At 59.4% G+C, this 23,980-nt stretch overlaps 1 protein-coding gene across 10 annotated transcripts in view; it reads left to right on the top strand.

Moving 5' to 3' along the window:
* Positions 1 to 22,749, top strand: part of ADGRB2 (adhesion G protein-coupled receptor B2) — a 40,038-nt gene extending 17,289 nt beyond the window's left edge. For 2 of the 10 annotated variants that reach the window (XM_058553507.1, XM_058553506.1), the window contains 29 exons: positions 1,915 to 1,998; positions 2,252 to 2,416; positions 3,624 to 3,788; positions 4,412 to 4,576; positions 4,659 to 4,826; positions 4,902 to 5,003; positions 5,144 to 5,250; positions 6,028 to 6,222; positions 6,396 to 6,464; positions 6,542 to 6,650; positions 6,963 to 7,296; positions 7,647 to 7,752; positions 7,940 to 7,983; positions 8,230 to 8,356; positions 8,792 to 8,895; positions 8,981 to 9,083; positions 9,809 to 9,959; positions 10,134 to 10,203; positions 10,612 to 10,678; positions 10,821 to 10,906; positions 11,198 to 11,296; positions 13,289 to 13,460; positions 13,784 to 13,879; positions 14,222 to 14,261; positions 14,942 to 15,561; positions 17,946 to 17,981; positions 18,287 to 18,385; positions 18,951 to 19,130; positions 19,470 to 20,220. In XM_058553507.1, coding sequence (XP_058409490.1) covers positions 1,915 to 1,998; positions 2,252 to 2,416; positions 3,624 to 3,788; positions 4,412 to 4,576; positions 4,659 to 4,826; positions 4,902 to 5,003; positions 5,144 to 5,250; positions 6,028 to 6,222; positions 6,396 to 6,464; positions 6,542 to 6,650; positions 6,963 to 7,296; positions 7,647 to 7,752; positions 7,940 to 7,983; positions 8,230 to 8,356; positions 8,792 to 8,895; positions 8,981 to 9,083; positions 9,809 to 9,959; positions 10,134 to 10,203; positions 10,612 to 10,678; positions 10,821 to 10,906; positions 11,198 to 11,296; positions 13,289 to 13,460; positions 13,784 to 13,879; positions 14,222 to 14,261; positions 14,942 to 15,561; positions 17,946 to 17,981; positions 18,287 to 18,385; positions 18,951 to 19,130; positions 19,470 to 19,826 — 4,220 coding nt within the window. In that variant the 3' untranslated portion in view covers positions 19,827 to 20,220. Of the gene's footprint in view, positions 1 to 1,914; positions 1,999 to 2,251; positions 2,417 to 3,623; positions 3,789 to 4,411; positions 4,577 to 4,658; positions 4,827 to 4,901; positions 5,004 to 5,143; positions 5,251 to 6,027; positions 6,223 to 6,395; positions 6,465 to 6,541; positions 6,651 to 6,962; positions 7,297 to 7,646; positions 7,753 to 7,939; positions 7,984 to 8,229; positions 8,357 to 8,791; positions 8,896 to 8,980; positions 9,084 to 9,808; positions 9,960 to 10,133; positions 10,204 to 10,611; positions 10,679 to 10,820; positions 10,907 to 11,197; positions 11,297 to 13,288; positions 13,461 to 13,783; positions 13,880 to 14,221; positions 14,262 to 14,941; positions 15,562 to 17,945; positions 17,982 to 18,286; positions 18,386 to 18,950; positions 19,433 to 19,469; positions 20,221 to 22,672 lie in introns of those variants that run through there. The other 8 variants (XM_058553512.1, XM_058553508.1, XM_058553513.1 and 5 more) reach the window with 8 other exon arrangements.
* Positions 22,750 to 23,980: the final 1,231 nt, after the last annotated feature.

Raw genomic sequence — 23,980 nt, 5'->3', positions numbered from 1 at the left:
AGTTGGCACAGCCATAGATTTCTTTGGCAGCCTGGGGGTGGGCGTGGAGAAGGCGGCTTGTCACAAGGCTCCGGGGCTGGGGACTGGCTGAGCGGGTGTGGCGGAAGGGCTGAGTGAGGGGATTCAGGAGTTGACAGGTATGGCACCAATACCTTCTCTGTGGCCCTGATAGAGACAGGGCCCCAAGTGAGGCCAGGAGGGATCACAGATCCTGTTCAAAGGGAGGAGGCCTAGGGGGCTGAAGGGTGGCATGTGAGGGTGCAGAAGGGGTAGAGATTGGGAGGGGAGGGGAGACGGTAAAAATAAACTGGATAGTTACTGCCTTCTGAGCACTTGCCACGTGCCAAGCAGAGTGCTAAGGGCCTCATGGCCTCCTGTCAGGGCATCCTCGAGTCAGCCCTCGAGGTAGGGGTATTCTGAGTGTTGTTCTACAGAGATGAAAACAGGGTCAGAGAGGCAAAGACACTTTCCCAAGGTCACACAGCTGGTCACTGTCCGCGCCCCAGTTGGGATCCAGGGCTGCCTGACTCTGAAGCTGTCCTGGGGTCCAGGCTTCAGAGATGTTGGAGAAGTTTCTGGGATGATGGAGATCAGGTTCTGAGACTGGTGTCTGAGGTGGAGGGAAGGGCCTTGGCGTTGATGAGACCAGAAGAAGCTGGGCTGAGTGGCAGTTCAGGGTCCCCTGGACAGTGGGTTTGCCCAGGGTGGCCACTCTTTATGCCTGGTCAGGAAGAGCTTTCTCTCGGATGCAGAGCCTGCACGGGGCGGCAGGAGACAGAAAGAGTACAGCGCTCTCGGGTTCCTTCAGACAGAGTGCCTGTTCGGTGCTGGCTTTCAGAAAAAGGAGAGGGCCTGGGGGTCGGGGAGAGGAGTACTGTCTAGTTTGGGGACAGCATGGGCTGAGCCCTGTCCCCAAATGCTATTCCAGTCCCATCTGCCCAGCATCCTCTACATGGGCCAGGTCTTCCCCTCTGCACTTAGGTCTGCCTCCATCCTCGCTACCCAGCGTGTAGGGGAGGGCCTGGATGAGCTCATGTCTGAGCAGGAAGGGCCGGCTTTGGAGCATGGGAGCTCCTAGCCCCTGCGCCAGGGCTGGCGGTGCTTCCAAGACCTAGACCAGACACGTAAATCAGGGTGGCCAAGGGCCCGTGAGGCTGGGGCCGAGGCAGCAGTGGCCTCCTGGAGCACCTGCTGCTCTCCCGGCTGCCGGGGCAGTGGGGAGGAGGGTCTGCTGGATGCAGGCACCTGCCCCAGGCCCTTGGGTCTCAGAGGAGCAGCATTCTGACCTGTGCCTCCAGGTCACAGTCCAGTGGTGCTTGGGGAGCAGCATCCGGGCCCAAGACTCAGCCCCTGGCTTGGCATGAATCTCGTGCCAGAGGCAGGCTTAGTTAGGGGGTAGTCGCAGCTGCCTGACTTGGCTGTTCATCAGCCCTGGGAGTCAGCCCAGTGAGGGGAAAGAGCCCGGGCTTCAGGCTCACTAAGCTGTGTGGTCTTGGACAAGTCATTTCCCCTCTTCTGGTCCTCAGTTTCCTCATCTTTAAACAGAGATGATGATCCCTACTTCCCAGGGGAGGATTAAAAGAGATAAGTATGGACAGCATTTGGCACAGAAGCCTCCAGGGCTCATTAATATGAGCAGCCGCTCCTTTCCAGTCTCCCCAGTCTGGCAAAGGCAAGAGGAGGAAAAGATGCTTCTGAGGCTTGCGGATGTCCTTGTGTGGCCTTCTGAGCCTCAGTTTCCTTATCCATAAAATGGTTGGGGGGGCAGGGGGCAGGATGTGATGTTCTCTCAGCATCTCCTGTGGTTGGTTCCTGGCTCTCAGGCTGAGGGTAAGCAAGGCTGCCTTCTCTCCGCCACTCTGGCAGGACAGAGCTGGCCTTTGCTGAGCCCCTGCCACCACCTCCGTGTTCCAGGTGAGGAGCCGGAAGAGGAACCGAAGGTGAAAACTCAGTGGCCAAGGTCTGCAGATGAGCCTGGGCTGTACATGGCGCAGACAGGTAACTCGGGCCTGCCTCCCTTCCTCTGCGGCGGGAGCCCGACTCTGTGGCGTCTGTTGGCGTGTGTGCTTGGCATGTGCCCATCTGTGTCTGTGTCCTGGAGCTCAGTCACGTCTCTCTGCCACGTGAGGCCTGTGGGCAGGGCCGGGTTGCCTCCTGAAGAACCTGTCACTTGGGGTCAGGGTAGGGGGATCCCTAGAGACTGAGTGTTTGGGAGGTGCCCCCTGCCGCCGACGCTGTCCCTCTCTTGTAGGCGACCCGGCGGCTGAGGAGTGGTCCCCGTGGAGCGTGTGTTCCCTGACGTGTGGGCAGGGTCTGCAGGTGCGGACCCGCTCCTGCGTGTCCTCCCCCTATGGGACCCTGTGCAGCGGGCCCCTGCGGGAGACCCGGCCCTGCAACAATTCTGCCACCTGCCCAGGTATGCCCGTCCTCCCCGCCCCGTTTGCCTGCAGGGTTTGGTCCTGCCTGGGACTTGGGCAGGTTAATCTTCCAAAGATAGTTGGTTGCCTCCTTTCTTTCTTTCAACAAATTTGACTGTCCCCCACACCGTGCCCAGCCCCGCACAGGGCACTGGGCACACAGGTGGATCAGACCGGGGCCCACACCAGTGGGCTCAGTGCTGGGCACATCACTCCCCTCGTGCCTACGTCTTGGTGATCAAGGCTCATCTCTCTACCCTCATCGCTCTCCTTGTTCCCTACGCTCTGGCCGCACCAGCACCTCTTGTACTGTCCCACCTCCCTGCATTTGCTTATTTTCGTCCTATCCCCCCCACCCCACCTTGGCTATTAAAATTCAGCCTGTCCTTTGAAATCTAAGACAAATACCTTTTTTTTTTTTTTTTAATGAAACCTTCCTTGACCATCCCCTCCCTCCTGTGGCTCCCCATCCTACTCCCCAGGGAGCACCCCAGACCCCTAAGCCTTCCTCAGTTCAGCATGGAGTTATGGAGAACATGCATGTGTCTGCCTGGGACAGGTGGTCCACCACGAGGGGTGGGGCTGGGCAGCTTCAGCCAGTCCTGCTCCTTGTGCCCCGGGGGAGTGAAGTGGCGCCTAGGCTGTGACCAGCTCCAGGCTATGGATTTAAAGTAGGGCCTCCCTGGGAAGGAGTCTTGGTACCCCAGGGTGTGGCAGGAGCTTGCAGAGGGCTGGGGCCAAGCTGTGTTCCAGAGTGGGAGCGCTTTGTGTCAGTGTCCGTGTAGAGGTTCGTGTCTATTGTGTGTCCATGCGCTTGGGGCTGGGAGGGGCACTTCTCTTGCTCCAAGCCTGCCATGTTGAATTCATGCTCCGGGTCTGGGGGTGGGGAGGGGTGGAGTTGGGTGGGGTGGGGTGGATCTTGAGCCCTTTCCCGGGACCCCTGGTTCCCCTCTTGGGTTGATCCTAGTCTCTCTGACCGGGTGTCCACAGGAGGTGCCCTGTGTGAGTTGGGACTAGAAGCCTGTGTCTTCCACATCCCCTCAAAGGGCAGAGTGCTGGCGCCCTGAGAGAGCCCCCTGGCAACAGAACCCAGGGAAGAGCCAGTGAGGAGCGGTCGCAGAGCTGCCGAACTCCTGATTTGTGGGCGGATGGGCAGTGGGCGGGGCCAAGGTGCCGCCCAGCCATCGGCCACGTGCTTCCTTGCAGTGCACGGCGTGTGGGAGGAGTGGGGGTCCTGGAGCCTGTGCTCCCGCAGCTGCGGGCGGGGGTCCCGGAGCCGGATGCGGACCTGCGTGCCCCCCCAGCACGGCGGCAAGGCCTGCGAGGGTCCCGAGCTGCAGACTAAGCTCTGCAGTATGGCCGCCTGCCCGGGTCAGTAGCGCCCGTGGGCTTCCAGGCGGGCGCTGCCCAGCCGGGTGGGGGTCGGGAGACCCAGGGGAGGCAGTCAGGTCCAGTGCCCTGCCCCTGGGGGCCCCATGAACTTTGACCAAGCATGGGGAGACTGACGAAGTATACCTGCTAGTATGGGAGGTGACCTGGCCCAGTCCAGACTTGGCATTGGCACACTGTGATCCCATCAAAAGGGGGCTGCTTGCCAGTGCCCCTTCCCCTAAGCCCTGGGCTACCCTTGCTGTTCATAGCACTTTGGTGCTTATGGCCAGCTGGGCTGGGAGGGGACACAGAGCTGGGCTTAAGCAGGGACAAATATCAGAAGGTGCTCCTGGGGGCCCCTTTCCCTAGCCAAAAGAGAGCACGTGCCTTGGTGCTGAGTGGAGAGGTATCCTGTGTTCCTGGAGCTGGTGACAGGCAGGCAGGACCAGGCCCAGGCACCACCTGCTCCCTCCAGCCCCCCTTCATCCACCCCTCTTACGTGGGTCTGGCCTGGCTCAAGTCTGAAAGACAGCAGGCTCTGCCATCTCCCTGTGGTGCTCTGCCCTCACCAGTCCCCACACCCCTTGCTCAACGGCCACCCCTGCTTGTGTCTCCCCATGCAGTGGAAGGCCAGTGGCTAGAATGGGGTCCCTGGGGCCCATGTTCCACATCCTGTGCCAACGGGACTCAGCAGCGCAGCCGGAAGTGCAGTGTGGCGGGCCCAGCCTGGGCTACGTGTACGGGTGCCCTCACCGACACCCGCGAGTGCGGCAACCTTGAGTGCCCGGGTGAGTGCTCGGCGCAAGGGCGGCAAGTGGCAGCCCTGGCCCTGGGGGCACCTGGGGCCACTCACGCCCCCCTCTCCCGCAGCCACAGATGGCAAGTGGGGGCCGTGGAACGCGTGGAGCCTGTGCTCCAAGACGTGTGACACAGGCTGGCAGCGCCGCTTCCGCATGTGCCAGGCCACAGGCGCACAGGGCTACCCCTGCGAGGGCACCGGAGAGGAGGTGAAGCCGTGCAGTGAGAAGAGGTGTCCAGGTACTGCCCGCACGACTCAGGGGGCTGGGGGGACAAGCATGTGGGCCTGGCTGAGCCCCTCCGCTGTCCCTACAGCCTTCCATGAGATGTGCAGGGATGAGTACGTGATGCTGATGACGTGGAAGAAGGCGGCTGCTGGCGAGATCATCTACAACAAGTGTCCCCCTAATGCCTCAGGTGAGGGGCGGGTGGCTCTCCCCGCAGGCCCCCACCCCCGCCTAGGCCCCCAGCCTCATTGACCCTCCATTCTGAGGTGCGGAGCAAAGTGAGTGAGAGCTTGGCCCGCACTCCCAGCCCTCTTTCCTGTCCCCCTGCAGGGTCTGCCAGCCGCCGCTGCCTCCTCAGCGCCCAGGGTGTGGCATACTGGGGGCTGCCCAGCTTTGCCCGCTGCATCTCCCATGAGTACCGCTACCTGTATCTGTCAGTGAGTGTGCCCTGCTGGGACGGGGTGACATAGGATCTGTCCCAGACTCTGGTAGGGGGTAGGGGGACCTTGGTTGTTGCTCATGCCCGTGTGCCTTGGCATATATACGCTGTGCCCACTTATGCCTGGCTGTGCCTCTTCTTGTCTGGCAAACTCCTACTCATACCTCAAGGCCTAACTCTCAAGTGTCTTCCCTTATCCCTCGTGCCCACCTCTGTGCTCCTACAGCCCCCCGAACTTCTCAGTCATTAGGTGTTATAAGTGCTCATTGAAATATCTGTGTCCTGTTGGACTGGGAGCCCCTTGAAGGCAAGGACAAAGTTGAATTTATTTTTGTGTCCCCAGGGTCTGCCATGGGGTAAGAATGTTGTCAGTGAATGTGGCCTGTTGTGTATGTGTTTGTCTGACTATAATTGGTATTTGTTGTGCATTTGCATTTGGAGCTTGTATTTGAGAGAGAGCGCATTACATTCCAGAGTGTTCGTGACCCCTCTGGGTTGGGGAGGTACCCTGTCCCTGTACTGTGCTTATCATCTTTTATATGTACATCTGAGCACCACCTTTCTCTAGCTATTTCTGTTTCAGCCTTTTTAAAGTATCTTTGGAGATTCTCTCTTTATGGATCTCTTTCTTGACCCCCTTCAAGCATCTCTATCTAACCTTTTCCCCCTCTTTCTCCCCCTGGATATAAGCAATAGGTGGACTGGAGTGGGAGGGGCCAGGGGCTGGTCCCAGCTCCTGACACACCAGTGACAGCGGCCCATCTGTCACCTACAGCTTCGGGAGCACCTGGCCAAGGGGCAGCGCATGCTGGCGGGCGAGGGCATGTCACAAGTGGTGCGCAGCCTGCAGGAGCTGCTGGCCCGGCGCACCTACTACAGCGGGGACCTGCTGTTCTCTGTGGACATCCTGAGGAACGTCACTGACACCTTCAAGAGGGCCACGTATGTGCCCTCAGCTGATGACGTGCAGGTACCACCCTGCTCCGCTGAGAGGAAGGACAGCTGAGGGTGCAGAGGCCCCAGCCTGAAGGGGGAGGCCTGGCCCCAGTGGCAGAGTCTGCCGGGGGTGATAGGTGTGGCTGTAGTGGGAGATCTCCCGTCCCTGGGGCTGGCATCTGCCGACACTCACTGCTCTCTCCCCAGCGCTTCTTCCAGGTGGTGAGCTTCATGGTGGACGCAGAGAACAAGGATAAGTGGGATGATGCTCAGCAGGTGAGGGACTGGGCTTCCCAGCTTCTTCCCCCATGAGCCACCCCCGCCTTGGACCCTTACACACTCTCTGCCCCCAGGTGTCCCCTGGCTCTGTGCACCTGCTCCGTGTCGTGGAGGACTTCATTCACCTGGTGGGCGATGCTCTCAAGGCCTTCCAGAGCTCTCTAATTGTCACGGACAACCTGGGTACTAGCAGGCAGGGGAGGGGGTGCTGGATGTGGCGGAACCCAGGCCGCCATGGGGGAGGGATGGTTTCTGAGGGCTCTCCCTGTTTCTCTCTCTCTGCGTCTCTGGCCCTGTCTTTCCCTCATTTAACTCCTTATTTTTATCTCTCTCTTTGTGTTTCTTCCGCTCCTCCATCTATGTGTTTGTATCAACCTCCGTGTCTGCATCTGCCTTCCTGGTGTGTCTCCCCCACCTCTGTCTCTTCCCTGGTGTCTGTCCCCTCTGTCTCTCTGTTTGTCTCCGGTGCGGTCTGCCCACCCTCCTCCCCTGCAGTGATCAGCATTCAGCGAGAGCCCGTCTCGGCCGTGTCCAGCGACATCACGTTCCCCATGCGGGGCCGCCGGGGCATGAAGGACTGGGTGCGGCACTCCGAGGACCGCCTCTTCCTGCCCAAGGAGGTGCTCAGCCTCTCCTCCCCAGGGAAGCCGGCTGCATCTGGGGCAGCAGTGGGCAGCCCTGGCAGGGAGAAGGGCCCGGGAACAGTGCCCCCTGGCCCAGGCTACTCGCACCAGCGCCTCCTCCCGGCAGACCCCGAGGAGTCCTCCTCCTACTTTGTCATCGGTGCTGTGCTCTACCGCACCCTTGGTCTCATCCTGCCGCCCCCCAGGTGAGTCCCTGGGAGGGGTGGAGGGGGCTGCTGAGGGTCCAGGAGGCCCAGGTGAGAGAAGGGGCTGAGCGTGTGCTGACCACAGAGAGATCCACCTGTCTGCAGCCTTAGGGACCCCTCGCCTGGCTCTGGACACAAGCGCTTCTCAGAGACGCCCATGCAGCTCCTAGAGTCTTCACGGGGGGTCCAGGGGGTGTTGGACTGAGCTCTAGACCCCACTGAGCTCTAGGCCTTCCCCCAGGCCTTGGCCCCCTAGTTGCCTTCCGCCCCCCATCCAAAGCACTTTTGGGGATCCTGCCTGGGTCTGGGCACCTGCTGGGCAGGAGCTGACCTCAGTACCTGTCCCTCAGGCCCCCGCTGGCCGTCACATCCAGGGTGATGACAGTGACCGTGCGGCCCCCCACCCAGCCACCAGCTGAGCCCCTCATCACGGTGGAGCTCTCCTACATCATCAACGTGAGTGGGGGCCCAGGCAGGGACTCCAGGTGTACCCTAACGTGGGTAGCCAAAGGCCTGTCTGATGGGGAAGTGGTCTGCCCTGACAGCAGGCCAAACCCCTGCCCTGTGTGGGGCCTGCCGTAGGTGGTGGTCAGGGCTGGTGAGCTCCCCACCGCACACTGCACTCACGTCTCCTGCTCCCCAGGGCACCACGGATCCCCACTGCGCCAGCTGGGACTACTCCAGAGCGTGAGTTGGCCAGCGGCTCCGTGTGGGGAAGGGGGCAGCCCCAGGACTCCTCCTCAGGAGGAGGTCTCTTGTCTGGAAGGCCAGAGGGCGCCCTGGTGCCATCCTCGGCCTAAGGGATCAAGGGCATATCATGGGGCTCCCAACTGCCTGCTTTTTAGATGTGGCCTTGCCCTGGATCTCACCTGTCCTTGGGCAATGGCCAGTGCAGCTGGGCTGGGGCTCACTCCACCTCTCCCCCCACCCAAGAGATGCCAGCTCAGGGGACTGGGACACTGAGAGCTGCCAGACCCTGGAGACCCAGGCAGCCCACACCCGCTGCCAGTGCCAGCACCTATCCACCTTTGCCGTGCTGGCCCAGCCGCCCAAGGACCTGGTGAGTGAGAGGGAAAGCCTGGGCCAGGCAGGGGAGGAGGCTCCTGAGTTGCCAGCGGCCATCTGTGATGGTGTTGGCAGGGACCTGGGTGATCCCGTGTGTGTGTCTGAGCAGGTACACTTGTGGGATTGCACATGGAAGTCTGTGCCTCTGGGATGGTGCTCACAGTGATGACACGTGCCTGGGGGGTGTGGCGGTGGGCAGTTGCCTGCATAGACACACACGTGTGTGTCTGGTTGTGTGTGGAAGAGTGAGTGACTGAGCATAAATATGCATCCACGTATGTGACTGGGTCTGCGCTGTGCACATGTGAATGCAATGGTGAGGCCCCTTCTGCATGTGAGTGTGACAAAGGTGCAGGTGCCAGTCTGTACTAGACATGGAGTGGGGAGGGTGAGGCCACCCCTGCCCTCTCCCTCTGCTCATCTCCCCCAGACCCTGGAGCTGGCGGGCACCCCCTCGGTCCCCCTGGTGATCGGCTGTGCTGTGTCCTGCATGGCACTGCTCACCCTCCTCGCCATCTATGCTGCCTTCTGGAGGTAGGTGGCAGGTAGGTGGGCAGGGTGGGGTGGGAGGTGGGCAGGGCAGCTAGCTCCTCTGTCTCTGCCCACTGTGCCCTCTCAGGTTCATAAAATCTGAGCGCTCCATCATCTTGCTGAACTTCTGCCTGTCCATCCTGGCATCCAACATCCTGATCCTTGTGGGCCAGTCGCGGGTGCTGAGCAAGGCAGGTGCAGGCTCACGGGGGTGCAGGGTGTGAGGGAGGGGTAGGGGGTGGGGCAGAAAGCGTTTGCAGGTGACGGTGCATGTGTACTTAAGTGACAGATGTTTGTATACACTTGAGCCCTGTGTTGGGTGAGGGTGTGTGGGGGAAATAGTGTGTGTGAGCATCCGTGAGGGCATTGGGGGGGGGCATGTGTACTCGAGTGATGAACGTCTGTGTACATCTGTGAACGTGTACGTGAGCTGAGTGCCTGTGTGCATGTGTGTCGGGCAGGTGGCATTTTTGGAGCCTGGGCCGCCTCATGTCTGCGGGCATGTGGGAGCCCAAGCAAGGCCTCTCGTGCCACCTGCCTGTGGATGACCTGTGCTGGCTGTCCTTTGTGCCCCCTTGGCCTTGTCTGCCCAGTGCCAGCACTGTGAGTGCCGGGCATGGGGCCCGCCTGGCCTTGACGTGGTAGGTGCTCCTGTCTGTCCCCCTCCCTGCCAGCCCCGTCTACATGTGGGAGGCCTGCCCACCCGACTCCCGGATGCCGAGTGCTGCGTGCATGTCACTGGGCCTGTGTCGTGCTGTGCGTGGGTGCAGGAAGACGGGGGTGCCTGGCAGGGCTCTGTGGTGGGTGGAGCTTGGGTGGGCAGCCATGGCAGCGCCCAGCAGCGGGCGTGGGAAGCCTGGTACCTCGCACCCTGACGGCTGCTCAGGGCCACCCCTCCCTTCTCCTCTCCCTGCAGGGCGTGTGCACCATGACAGCCGCCTTCCTGCACTTCTTCTTCCTCTCCTCCTTCTGCTGGGTGCTCACTGAGGCCTGGCAGTCCTACCTGGCTGTCATTGGGCGGATGCGCACCCGCCTTGTTCGCAAGCGCTTCCTCTGCCTGGGCTGGGGTGAGCAGGGCCCATGCTGGCCTCTGTCACTGGGCCTTGGGGGCAGGGGCTGCGAGAGAGGTTCAGCTGTGGCCTTGGCTCTCTGGGCACAGGGGCAGCTGGGCTGGGGGTCTGGGAGGATGAGAGGACCCTGAGGCCTGGCAGCCATCTCACTCGCTCCTCCCGCTCCCCTAGGTCTGCCTGCCCTGGTGGTGGCCGTGTCTGTCGGCTTTACCCGCACCAAAGGATACGGTACATCCAGCTAGTACGTGGGCCTCCCGCGGTGGGCAGGGGGGTTAGGGGACCTGTTAGGGCACAGACTGGGCATCAGGTCTTCTCAGGCTGCAATCGTAACCCATGCCTGCTTGGGATTTTGGACAAATTCTTCCCAGTCTCTGAGCCTCAATTTCCCTGACTGAAAAAGGATGTGTTGGGATTGGATAATCTCTGAGAACCATGTAGCTCAGGGATCAGCCTTCTTTGATCCCCATGGTAGCCCCAGGGGCTGGGCCTTTGTTAGAGGGGAACCTGAGGCTCAGCAGGAGCCAATGGCTCACTCCAACCCCGTCTGTTGTTGTGGGCCTGGCAGCCCCGGGGGCACTGAGGGCTGGTGTTTGAGGGTGGGGAGCAAGGCCGCTGGTGTCTGACGCCCCCTCTTTGCCCCCCACCCCAGCTGCTGGCTTTCTCTGGAGGGTGGCCTGCTCTATGCCTTTGTGGGCCCTGCTGCCGTCATTGTCCTGGTATGTGCCCCTTCAGCGTCCTGGGATGCCGTGGCCTTGGGTCTACCTCCTCCCTGCACTCCAGCTCCCACCTGGGGGTTTCCCTGCCAGGAGGGCACCTGGTGATCCTGTCTCCCCCCACCCCACTCCACCGGGCCCCCAGGTGAATATGCTCATCGGGATCATCGTCTTCAACAAGCTCATGGCGCGTGATGGCATCTCAGACAAGTCCAAGAAGCAGAGGGCCGGGTAAGGAGGTCTCTGCGACTTGGCCTTGAGGGAAATGGTGTAGGGAGGGCCACGGCCACTCTCGGAGACTCAGGGCTTCATGGCGTGACCGGGGCTCCCTGACCTTGATGCATCGAGGGTGCAGGCGAGGTGGGCACCCAGAGTGCTCAGCTGCAGCCCCTCACCCACCCTAACCCACCTCTCTCTCTCGTCTGCCCTCCCCCTCCCACCCCACTCGGGGCTTATGCTGCCCTGTCTCCTCCCACTTCCCATGTGTTTCCCCCCTTCTCCCATGTCTGTGCCGCCCCCGAGGTCGGAGCGGTGCCCCTGGGCCAGCCTGCTCCTCCCCTGCTCAGCGTGTGGAGCGGTCCCCAGCCCCCTGCTCAGCTCAGCCTCGGCCAGGAACGCCATGTTAGTTGTGCCCCCGGGGGGGAGGGGGGACGGGTGGGTGGGGGCAAAAGAATGGGGGGCAGTGCCCATGGTGGGGGGAGGAGGGACATCAGCCCAGTGCCATGGAAAGCTTGCCCTGCCCCGCCAACTGCCACACGCTCTCAAGGGCTCAGCGTCCAAGTGACAAAGGGTGACAGGGAGTGAATGTCTGTGCCTCCCAGAAAATGCTGGGTTCCTGTGCCCACCCCTTGCTCCCCACCCCCGCCCGCACTCCTGGCTTATGTTTTATCCAGACACAGCCACAGACTCTTCCTTATACCCCCACCCTACACAGGCTCATAGAATCTTAGGCCCTTAGAATTTTTAAGCCCATAGAACCTTAGAATTAGAATGATAGAATCTTAGAATAAGACAATCAGAAGCTAAGAATGTTAGAATGAGTGAATCGTAAAGTCTTATCATCTGTCATAGAATTTGAGACTTAGAAATTCAGAGGCATTGAATCTCACAATCAGTAGAGGGACAGAGAATCTTGGAGGTAGAGACTTATTTTACTGAGACCCCTCCTGGCAGCTGAGAATCTTAAAATCCCAGCCATGTGAGAGTGGAATGAATGAATCCACAGGGCCAGAAATCCATCTGAGCCTCCCTAACCAGTGGGATCCAGCTTTACCTTGCACACCTTCACCGTCAGGGAGCTCACTGCCTCTGGAGGCAGCTGACACCATCTCTGGACAGCTCTGCGTAGTAGAAAGCTCTCTCTCACTTGCGCCGCCATCTGCCTCTCGGACCCGGTCTCTCAGAACCAGCAGTTAAAAGTCTGGGCTTTGGCAGCGGCCCAGCTGGTTTTGCGTCCCAGCTCTGTCTCTCTCTGTCCAGCTGGGCGCCCTCCAGTTGCCTCATCTGTAAATTGGGATAATAATCCCCATGCCTGTTTATTGGAGTTGTTTTGATCACAGTGTGAACTAATGTATGTAAAGTGCTCAGTGTAGGGCCTGGCAGAGAATTGTGGTTAATCAATGGTGGCTCATATGACTGTGATTAGGGCTGTCTTAGTCTTGGCTCTGCCCCCGGGGCTGTGGAGACCACTGGGCCTGCCCCCCGCCAGGCTGAACAGCCCTAAACTGCTCCTCCTAGGACAGGTTTTGGCCCCCTGCCCATCTCTCTGCCTTGTCCGGAGCTGTGCCCACCGCAGCCTGGCTCTCCCACCAGGGGTGTTCATGAGGCAGAGTGGGCAGGGTGTGGCACCTGGCCCAGTAGGGCACGACTGCCCTGCTGTGCCCGCATGGCCTGTAGCCAGTGGGGGCGGGCTGGCTCTGGGGCCTGGATGCCAGGGCCCATCTGCCTTTTGTCCTCTGTCAAGGACAGAGGTGGGTGTGTGGGAGTTAGGCTGTGACCCCGGCTCTTACGCCCAGCCCCAGCTATGATCTTTCTGCCCAGGGCTCTGAGTAGCTCCTGAGAGCCTGGCGCCTCCTCCTTGGAAGAGCCTCTGCTGTACCAGCCCTGGCCCCCATCTTCTCCCCAAAGATTTGTGCTCTGCCTGTTTAATCTTTTTGTGTGGTTCTGCCTGTCTCACGCTCTCTCTCACTACGTCTGTTGTCTCTCTTTGTCTTCTTCTGTCCCACAATCTCTCGGGATGTGGCCCAGGCCTGTGGTTTTGTGCAAATTGGGGCTGAAACTCATGGCATCTGCCTCTGTCTCCCTCGTCCCCTCCTCTCCCACTGTCTCCTTCCACCTTCTCCATCTCCATCCCCTGATGCTGCCTCTGTCTTTGGCTCAGTCCTGCTGTGTCAGTGTGTCTGTCCCTCCCAGCTCTCCTGGTCCCTGCCCTGGCCCCACAGTTCTCCACTCTCTGTCTGTGTTCTGTTTCTCTGGCTCCTCAGCCCCTCTCTGCCTGGGAACATTACTGAGGTCTTGGAGTTTGGGGCCCTGCCAGTCTTGGGCAGCTTACAGGCCCGGGCTCAGCCCACCCTGTCCCCTGGAGTATCATGATGGACCCTGTGCTGTCCTCAGGGCCTCGCTCTGGAGCTCCTGCGTGGTGCTGCCCCTGCTGGCGCTCACCTGGATGTCTGCCGTCCTGGCCATGACCGACCGCCGCTCCGTCCTCTTCCAGGCCCTCTTCGCTGTCTTCAACTCGGCGCAGGGCTTTGTCATCACCGCTGTGCACTGCTTCCTGCGCCGAGAGGTGGGGCTGGGCCTGTCCCGCTCCTGCCTGCCCCCCTCCCCATACCAGTCCTCTAGCTTCTCCCCACTGTGCAGTTGGGGAGGATTGAGGCCCCGACCAGGCCCCCAGCTGGGCAGCCCTTGGTGTGGAAGCTGTTAGCCTGGGGCAGCTTTGGCCTTGGCCTCCTGGTCTCGTGGGGCTCCTTCTCCCCTCTGACCTTCCCCTAGGCTGGATGTGCTGCTTTCTTTCCACACCTGCCTGGGTGCCTGGGGTGGGAGGCACAGCCAGTTGTGGCCAGGGGCCCTGTGTTGGCCTCAGGCCCAGGAGGCACCCGCTGCCCCCAGGTTCAGGACGTGGTGAAGTGCCAGATGGGTGTGTGCCGGGCCGATGAGAGTGAAGACTCCCCTGACTCGTGTAAGAACGGGCAGCTGCAGATCCTGGTGAGTGAGGAGGCCTGGGCAGGGCACAGGTCGGTTCCGAGCCCCCCACCATCCCCCTGCCCCAGACCCCTCACCTACCCCCTCCATGGCAGGGAGGGGACAGAGACTGGGTTTGATTCAGGCTCGGCCACTGACAGCTGGTGGCACTGGGCAAGTCCCTCCCCATTCAGTTTCTCCACCCATAGGTGGGCTGGAGTAGACCTTGTCGGGGGCCCCTCTAGGCTCTGTTGGGCAGTGTGCTGTGGGCAGCACCTCTGGGTGGGTAGGGAGGGGCCTGAGCCCCCTCACCCTGGTACATTGATCCTGTCTCTGCCCATTTGTTCTCTCTCTCTCTGCCTATAGTCAGACTTTGAAAAGGATGTGGATCTGGCTTGTCAGACAGGTGAGTGTGCTGGGGCGGAGCTGAGAATGGCTCTGGAGAGAGGCAAGAAGGGAGGGCGCCCAGCCTCATCATGGGAGGCCCTGATATGGGTCTGGCTATGGGATCTAGCTTTCAGCCAGACAGCCCTGAGTTAGATTTAAGGCTGTGAACACCACTTACTGCGTGACTTCAGGTGAACAGCTTACCTCTCTGAGCCTCAGTTAACACACCTGTAAAGGAGAGAAGTCTGTCCTCCTGGGGTGGATAGGAGCCTTAAATGAATTAGGGGATGTCAGGTGCTGAACAAGGTGCTTGGCACATGGTGGCTGTTACATTATTATATCCTTTCCATGATTCTTACCAGAATCTCTTTCCAGGTCTATCTCCTGGAGAGGAGCTGCCCAGGGAGGGGGGAGGAACAAGGCCCTTTGGACAGCCTTGAGGCCGTGGGGTCAGAGGTTAGGACCTGTACCAGGGCACCGTGGGAGCTGGGCCTTGCCCTGCCTTGCTGTGGGCCTCTGGGATAGTCGTTGTTTTAACCCTCATGGTGTGTGCGAGTGTACTGACCACCTAGCCACCTCTCCAGGACTCAGTTTCCTCCTCTGTCCAAGCTCAGGGGCTTGGTACCTGCCCCGCATGGGCAAGGGCATCTGGGGGCTCCTTCTCCCCAGGACTTACCTCCCTCCCACTCCTGCCCCCAGTTCTGTTCAAGGAGGTCAACACGTGCAACCCGTCCACCATCACGGGCACCCTGTCCCGCCTGTCCCTGGACGAGGACGAGGAGCCCAAGTCCTGTCTCGTGGGTCCTGAGGGCAGCCTCAGCTTCTCACCGCTGCCTGGGAATATCCTGGTGCCCATGGGAGCCTCACCAGGGCTGGGGGAGCCGCCGCCTCCCCAGGAGGCCAACCCTGTGTACATGTGTGGGGAGGGCGGCCTGCGGCAGCTGGACCTCACGTGGCTGCGGCCGGCCGAGCCCGGCTCGGAGGGGGACTACATGGTGCTGCCCCGGCGGACTCTGAGCCTGCAGCCTGGCAGTGGAGGCGGAGGCAGCGAGGATCCCCAGCGGGCCCGGCCCGAGGGCACCCCCCGGCGGGCTGCCAAGGCACTGACCCACAGCGAAGGCTACCCCAGCTTCCTGTCTGTGGACCACTCGGGCCTGGGGCTGGGCCCTGCCTATGGGTCCCTACAGAACCCCTACGGGATGAGCTTCCAACCGCCACCGCCGACGCCCAGCGCCCGCCAAGTGCCCGAGCCGGGGGAGCGCAGCCGGACCATGCCCCGCACCGTGCCCGGCTCCACCATGAAGCTGGGTTCCCTGGAGGTGAGGGGCCGTAGGGTGGTGAGACTGTGTCTAAGTCACAGGCAGCAGCCGGGAAGGGACAGCCAGCAACCCCCATAGAGCAGCAGCTTTGTACAAAGTCTCCGGGAGTGTGTGTGCCGTGCATTCCTCCGTCCCTGTGTGCTCACAGCAGCTCCAAGGGAATCCCGGCTTCTCTGAACTCCTCACATGGGCTCAGACTTCGTGTGCTGAGGGTGCACTTCTTGATGCATCCCCACTTGCTTTAGTGTCTGCTTTGGGGTGACTGGTTAGGATGGGTCTTCTTTTAAGGGGCCCGTGGCTCAGGCCAGGTGCTGTGTTGTTAGGAAGAGACATAATGGGGGCGGAGAGCCAGTTCAGATCTGGGGGCTGCTGATCAGCTGTGAGATCTTGAGCACAATCTCTCTCAGCCTTAATCTCCCTGAGCCTCAGTTTCCTCATTTGTAAAGTGTGGGTAAGATAGCAGCCTCTTTGTAGACTTGTTGTGAGGACTGATTGAGTGATATAAAACGTTTATCTCTGTGTGGAGCAGGTAGAAAGTGCTAGATAATTGGGAATTGCCGCTCTCATCATCCCTGAAATCAGCCTCAGGCGCTGCCCGTAGGCCTGTGATAATTGACCCTCTCTTCCTGAGAAAAAGGAAGCCCCTCTCTGTCCCTGTCTGTTTGTTTTCTGCAGATGCCCCACCTTCTCTCTCTCGCCTTCTCAGGCCTGCTCCCTGCAGGGAATCACTGGGAACAAGCGGGTAGTAGTGGCCCACTGTAGAACTCGAGGACATTCTAGAACTCTAGTTGGAGGGATGAGGGGGAGGTGGATAAGGAAAGGGGCAGAAGTCACAGCTCAGACACCGTTGGCTGCTCATGTTCTGCCTCAGAAACCTGCTCCCCATCCTCCGCACAGAGGAAATTAAGTTAGCAGCTAGAGGGTTCACAAGTTTAGTTTTTCTCCCAAAATGTTTCTTGAACATTTGGTGCCTGCTCCTGCTGCAGATGGCAGAGACAGGAAGGCGTAACAAAGACAGAAAACTCGACACCGGCATTGGGGAGGGGGGCCCATAGCATCATGGCAGGTTTCATTCTGTGGACACCTGCCCATGGTTGGGCCACTGAAGAGGGGTCGGTGTTGGGCTCCTTGTGTGGGAGGTAGCCATAAATGTGGCAGCGTCTTGAGGGGTCAAGGATGACGTCCAGAATTCTGCTGTAGGCAACTGCCATGGGGCGGAGGCGGAGGAATGGGTTTGGGGCTGGGAATTCTGAGTTTTTTCGGTTGGGCGCAGCTGTGTGTGCAGTGCCTGTGGGCAGCAGGGGACAGGGAGAGTGTCCTCCTGCCTCCAGAGAGCAAGATGTGGCCAGGAATGGAGAGAACACACGTGCATGGTGAAGGGCAGGAGAACATCTGGGCAGAGCGCAGAGGGCCTAGAGTTGGGGAAGCCAGGGTGGGTGGCAGAGAAACAGCAGGCAGGGAGGTGGCGGACCAAGAGAATGGTGTCCCGAAGGCCAGTGGTGGTGAGCATGTCTTCTGGGCCTGGGATTTGGGAGATCTAGATGGTGGTTTTAGCATCATCCCTCAGGGCGCTGGAGCAAGTCCCTTCCCCTTCCTGGACCTCAGTTTCCCCAGTGTAACCTGGGAAAGTTGGCCTAGGTCTCATGAGCGGTCCCAGCGCAGCATTCTAAGACTCCAAAGCCTCCTCTTTGAGCAGCATTAGATGCTGTGGAGGTTGGAGGTTGTTGAGACCTTGAAAGTGGTCTTGGGCAGTGAGGGCCCGGAGAGGCATGACGGGGCGAGGAGGTGAGGGAGGCAGGGCCTGGTTTGGCAGGAAAAGGAGGAAGGTGGGGTCACAGGAAGGACTGAAAAGCTGAGTCCTGGTCTTTGCAGGACAGGTGGAGGGTTCCCGGGAGAGGGGAGCCTGTGCTGGCAGAGAGAACGGGGGAAGATGGGGCAGGACAGAGGGATAGAATCCTGGGTACAGAGGAAGGAGCATCTGCTCTGTGATCCCGGGTGGGAGTCCGTGTCCCTGCCACGTTGGAAGGCTGCGCTGTGACATTTGGCCCATGTGCAGTCATGGATCTGTGCGTGTGCCAGTGTGTATGTGTGCGCATGTGTGTACTCCCTGTAAGTGTCTGCCTGCAGGTTTGGGCATGTGTGGGCCTGGGGCCGGAGCTGCAGCCCTGTGGCAGGGTGGTGCCTCGGCTCTTCAGCCGCCAGGCCTCAGTCCCGGTCCCCACAACCCCAAGGGCTGCCCTTTAAGGATTCCTAACTCCTGGGCCTGGGCTGGGGGATGGTGCAACGGGCAGAGTCTGGGGTAAAAGGTTTCTTATCCCAAAACCCCTGCATGTGGTAAAAAGCTTTCTTCTCTCCTTCACTGCCTCCTTGGTGCTCCTTCCCAGCGAAAGAAGTTACGGTACTCTGACCTAGACTTTGAGGTAAGTGTTCTGTGTGTGTGTGTTGTGTGTGTGTTGGGGGCCATCTGTCTGTGGTGTCTGTTTCTGGAGGGTCCAGTCTTAGAATTAGCCCACACCCTATTGCAGAGCCTGACCCGGGCCCCCGAGCCTGTGGTTTCCGTGAGATCTCCCTGACATCCTCCCCTGCCCAAGCCTGTAGCTCTGCGGTACAGAGAGAGCCAGGCCAGCCGGAGGGCCGGCTGCAGGCAGGGATGTGGGGACCCAGGAGGCAGAGCGCCCTGGGTGGGGCAGGGGGAGCATCTCCTCTGACGGCCTGTGGCTCCCAGAAGGTGATGCACACCCGGAAACGGCACTCGGAACTCTACCATGAGCTCAACCAGAAATTCCACACTTTCGACCGCTACCGCAGCCAGTCCACAGCCAAGGTGAGGCCCCTCCCGTGGCGGCCCCTGCCCGAAGCTCAGGGCCTGACCTGGTGTAGTGGCCCTGGGGTCAGACTCTCATCCCCTGTGGACCCCGTGGCCCCCATTGCAGAGAGAGAAGTGGTGGGGTGTGTCCTCGGGTGGGGCAGCTGGGACCGTGTCCAGCATAGGCCCCCCTGGGCTGGGGTGGGGGTGAGGTGGGCTCTGAGGGACTCATTCCCTCCCTGCCCTCCTTCCCTGCCTGGGCAACCTCAGCTCACCTACCGAAGGCATAAGTGACAGTGCTGGGGCTGCGCAGGGATGGGGAGCATCTAGAGGGGCCCCGCCAGGATCTTGAGGAGGGTGGGCAACAGGAGACCTGGTCCCAGGGGGCCACTGTGAGCACAGGGGTCAGGAACCCAACTCTGGAGCCAGGCGGATCTGGATTTGAATCCTCCTTTGGCACCTTGATTGCTCAGTAACTTGGGGCATCAATGGGCCCTCTCTGGGCCTCCTCAGTTTATTCACCCGTGCAATGAGTGAGAACGTATTGGCCCATCTCCACGGGCCCTTCCTGCTCCCCCTCCAGGAGAAGCCCAGCCCAGGGGAGCGTCCTGGCTTGTCCCAGCCGCGGCGACATCAGAGCTGGAGCACCTTCAAGTCTATGACGTTGGGCTCGCTGCCCCCCAAGCCCCGAGAACGGCTGGCCCTGCACCGAGCAGCAGCCTGGGAGCCCACAGACCCACCTGATGGTGACTTCCAGACAGAGGTGTGAGTGCCACGCCGGACTGCCTACTGCGTATAAATATATATATCTCTCTATTTTCACACTCCACTTTGGAACTACCCAGGAGCCAGCGCCCCCTCCCCTCTCCCGAGGGCTGGGCAGGGAGGCGCAGTGGACTCAGCCGGGCTGGGGGAGCCAGACGCGGCGTGGCCTGGGGGGCCAGGGTCCTTCCCTGTTTCTCAGAGGCCCCTCAGCCACTGGAGCCCCATCTTTGCCCCAGCCTGTCTGTCCCTGTCCCTGGCTGGGGAGGGGGGAGGGGAACTTTGTTGGGAATAAACTTCACTCTGTGGATTTTGCTGCTGAGCTGTTTGTTTCCCCCAGGTGAAGGCCCAGCCCCAGGACTCCAACTTTGTTCCTCCATCTCCTTGGTTCACCTCGCTTGGACTCATCACATTGTGTGATGGGGTCAGGCCTGCCCTGATGGGGAGGGGGCGCCTGGGCTCTGACCCTATCTTGCCCTTGACTCCCTGGGTGACCTTGGAGACATGCCTTCCTCTGTCAGGGCCTGGGGTAAGCAGATTGGGAATGTGGGAGGGGACCCCTTGCAGGGGGCCTTCCCCAGTGGCTGTGATGGTCATGGCTGCTATTCACTGGGGCACAGAAGCCAGACTGCCTGGGTTGGAGCCAAGGCAGAGCTTAGTGACCTCAGTTTCCACATCTGTGAAATGGGGATGGTAATAGTGCCTACCTCATAGGGTTGTTATGAGGATGAAACAAATTAATACATGTAAAGCGCGTAGCAAGTGCCTGGCACAGAAGCAGCTCCTTAAGTATTGGCTGTTACCACTTGGCACTCTGTCTTATGCTGTGCTCTGTGCTAGGAGCTTCACACACATGACCCCTGACCCCTTTATACAACCTTGTGGGAAGGTTTTAGGTTGCCCATTTTGTGGATAGGAAAATGAGGCCAGAGATGGGGAGTGACTTGCTCAAGGCCATGGTCAGAGGCAGGGCTGGGACTTCAAGCCCAGGCTTGGTGGATGGTGGAGCCCCCTCGCACCTTCACCTTTATCACCCTCCCCCTGGTAGGACAGGAAGCTTGAGCTCAGCTTCCTGGGACCCGACCTTCATGACTGCTGGGGAGCAGTGGGGAGCTTTGGGTTTCAGGGCTGAGGGTGGGTGTGGGGTGGAGGGGCCAGGCCACCCTGGCCAGAGGGCAAGGGTGGGAGACTCATTGCTGGGGTGTTTTCTTTACACACCTGAGTGGATGGCCCCCTGCTCAGTTCCTGGGCACCTAGGAAGAGGGGGCGTAGGATCAGTATGTGGAAACATCCTGTCGTGTACACTGTGGCTCTTTGGTGGTCAGGCAGCATAGGGAGCAGGGGCCACAGGTGCAGCTGCTGGCCTGGTCATTTAGTGGCATGGGCACCTCTGGGCCCCTCCCCAGGGACTCAGACACAGGCCCTTGGAGAGCTGACAGTCTCCGGGGGTGGCCAGCACATCAGAGGGAGGGCTTCGATGCTGTAGGAGCCGGGATGGGGGAGAAGGAAGAAGGGACTGGCTGCTGGGGTGGGAGGTGTTACAGCTAATGGCATCCTGGAGGGGCTGGAGGAATGGTGGCCGTGGTGGTGCAGGCTCGGTCAGTCTCTGAATCCTGCCTGCTGTGGGCCTGGTCGGAGGAGGAGGGCAGAGTCCTCAGGCCTGTGTCCCTAGGCCCTGAGCTTTTGCAGGCCCCTGCTCTCTTGTGATTGCTCATCACCTCGGCCTCCCTCCCCTTGGGCAGCCCCAGCACTGAAGTGTACAAAGCACTCACTCAGGCACCACCTCATCTGAGTGTTCAAGGTGGGGATTGTGACTCCCCCGTTTTACAGATGAGGAAGTCAAGGCTCAGAGAGGGGACGTCACTTTCCCAAATTCCACAGCCTGTAAGTGACTGTACTGGGACTTGTGGCCAGGAGTAGCAGAACTCTGAACTTTGTCCACTCAGGAGTTAGGAGCCACAGCAAGGACAGTGGTGGCATGTGTGGCTGGCTGTGGGTGATGGGACCCCGGGTCAGAGTGCTGCCAGGTGTTCCGTCCCTTCTGGCTGCCCTGTGTCAGCTTCATTCTTAGTCAGCAAGCTTCCTCACCCACCCTGGGCCCACCAGGCTTCCTTCTCCCAGCCCCCATCACTCAACATTGCCCCTAGAGGGGCAGAAACTTTCTCTGGAATTCCAGTCAGAAAACACGGCCTTGTGATTGGCACAGACAAAGCCCTCCATCCCCTGACCTTGTGCCAGCAGGCACCACCGACATCCTGGGCCAGGCCTGAGCCACCACCCAAAGCCTTCTTGTTGCCTTTCCTGTGTGTCTGTCTCCTTCCTTTGCCGGGCTCCGCTGGCACCATAGGATTTCTCTGGGGCTGAGCTGCGATGTGCCTGCCCCTCCCCTCTTGTAGTTTCTTGCTTTGCATCTGGTTTGAGGAGGAAGTGGAGTATCACCTTGTTGCTTCTGCTCAGACAGCAACCATAGCTGCAGCAGAGGCTCCCGAAGGGCTTTGAGACTCAGCCACTTCTGTGGTCGGGGCGGAGCTTTCCTGGGTTGAGGGCTATGCTCCCCTCTGCCCCTCAGTCCCCACTCCCCCAGGCACTGACTTGCCGTGTAACCTTGGACAGGTCACTGGACCCTGTCTGACTTGGGTTTCCTTATCTGTAGGCCTATTAGCCCTTCCATTTGGGCTAATATCTACCAACCTGTCGTTTCTTTCCTGGACTTGAATTTCTCTTCTCGTTGTCCTCCTTATTCTCGCGCCCCCAGTCTCTAGTCCTTTGTCCACCTGGCCCAGGTGTGATCTTTCCAAAATGCACATCTGGCCAGGCCACTGCCCTGCTCAGAAGCCTTCCAAGGATCCTAGAATTAGCCTAGAATGCAAGGCCCTGGTGCTGTTACTCTTGCCTACCTCTCCTGGCCTATCTCTCTCACCCCCGTGCCTATGCGCACGCCATCCCTTCTGCCTGGAACTCCTTCCTGTTACACTGGCAAACTCCCCTTCATCCTTCCAGACCCAGCCCAAGTGGCCCTCCTATGAAGCCATCCCTGAACTCCCCAGTGCAGCAATCAGCACTCGCCGGGCTCCCACAGCCCTGGCCCACACTTTCGCTATCTCACTGCTCACACAGAATTGCTGTCATCTGTGTCGACCTGCTTCAGGTTTGTGTGCTCAGCTGAGGGCTCCACATGGAGCGGGCATCAGTGGATCTTTACTGAGTGAACAGATGGAATGCACAAATCTCTCTGAACATTGGTTTCCTCATCTGCAAAATGGGGAAAATGATAATTCCTACCCAGCCTTCCTCACTGGGTATCCGGAACATGACTTGAGATTATTCATGGGGAGTACTGTGCAGGTGGTATCTACCCCTCCCCCAGTTATTCTTTCCTGGCCTCCGGTGCTATCCTAGGACCCCAAGTGGGAGGCCAGCCCTGGATGCTGTCCAGGGTTCTGAAAGGACCTGCCACCCTCCCAAGAGGGATGGAGGTAGCTTATATGGAGATATGGAGACAGGCTCACCCAAGCTCACCTGCAGCTTTTCCTTGCCTTCCAGACTGTGCAGGGTCATGGATGATCAGACCAGCCCTACCTTCATAAGACCAGACCCTGGGGAATGTCTAATAGAAAAAATAATGCAAACTACATATGTAATTTTAAATTTTCTAATAGCCATTTTTTAAAAAGTAAAAAAAAAAAATAGGTGAAATTCATTTTAATGATATATTTAACCCAATATATCAAAAACATCATTTCAACACATAATCAATAAAGAAAATTACCAATGAGATACTTTACGTTCTTTTTTCGTACTAAGTCTTTGAAATCTAGTGTGTGTTTTACACGTACAGCACATCTGCATTCAGTCTGGCCACTTTCTGGGTGCTCAGTAACCACGTGTGGCTAGTGGCTACCGTATTGGACAGCACAGCTCTAGACAGAACAAAGGCAGTGACCTTGGGCAAGTCAATTGTGTCCTCTGTGAAAAGGAGGTGTGAGTACGATCCGCCTCACTGGGTCGTGGTGAGGGTTCAAGGAGGTGATGCAGGGAAGGTTCCCAGCATTGTGCCAGCACAGAGTAGGTCCTAAGTCAGTGTTCCTGGAATCCAGGTATTCAGGGGATACAGGTGGGCAGGGAGGGGGTGTTGGGGAAGTACGAGAAGGTCCCGAGGAGACCTGTGCACTGGTATCAGGCCTACCTCAGCAGGGCTGGGGGAAGGGTGCACCCCCCCCCACCCCTACAACCACCCACTACCTGTCTTCTTTCCTTCCACCTGCAGCCCCAGACCTTGGGGGAAGGGAGGCAAGTTGGGACTGGCACATGAACAGACACAATAAAGCTCAATTGGGTTTAATTCACTTCCATTAGGCACCAATTAAAAGGAAATTAGGTAGCCTAGGTGGCCTGAGGGAGAACCTGGGTGGGGATGCTGCCAACTTCTGCCTCTCTGGACTCATTTCCGTCTTGCCCACTTGGCAACTCATGGGGTCCCGCAATTGGGGTTTTTTAGGGCCAGTCCCTAGTACCCCCCCATTATTGCTCACTGCACTCCTCCAAGGCCACCAACCCCAGGAAGACCCCTACCCTCTCAGGTCCTCAAAACACATGCTAGGTATCCAGGACAGGGGAGACTCTGATAAAGGTTTTGGCATTTCAGCCTAGTGGGAAGTCAAGAAGGGTTTGAGCAGGGGACTGGCATAACCAAATTTATATATTAACAGGATTGCTCTGGGTGGATGGGAAATGGATGGGCGGGGGTTGGGGGGGTGGGTGCAGAGAGACCAGTGAGGAGACCATTCATATGAAGGAAAGCTTCAGGGGGTTTTCCATGGAGGGGGCATGGAATCTATATGTATGTAGTGG

The sequence above is a fragment of the Diceros bicornis genome, chromosome 13 (assembly GCF_020826845.1).
Source record: "Diceros bicornis minor isolate mBicDic1 chromosome 13, mDicBic1.mat.cur, whole genome shotgun sequence".
NCBI classification, from domain to species: Eukaryota; Metazoa; Chordata; class Mammalia; order Perissodactyla; family Rhinocerotidae; genus Diceros; species Diceros bicornis.
This window is presented reverse-complemented; position numbering and strand designations above follow the sequence as displayed.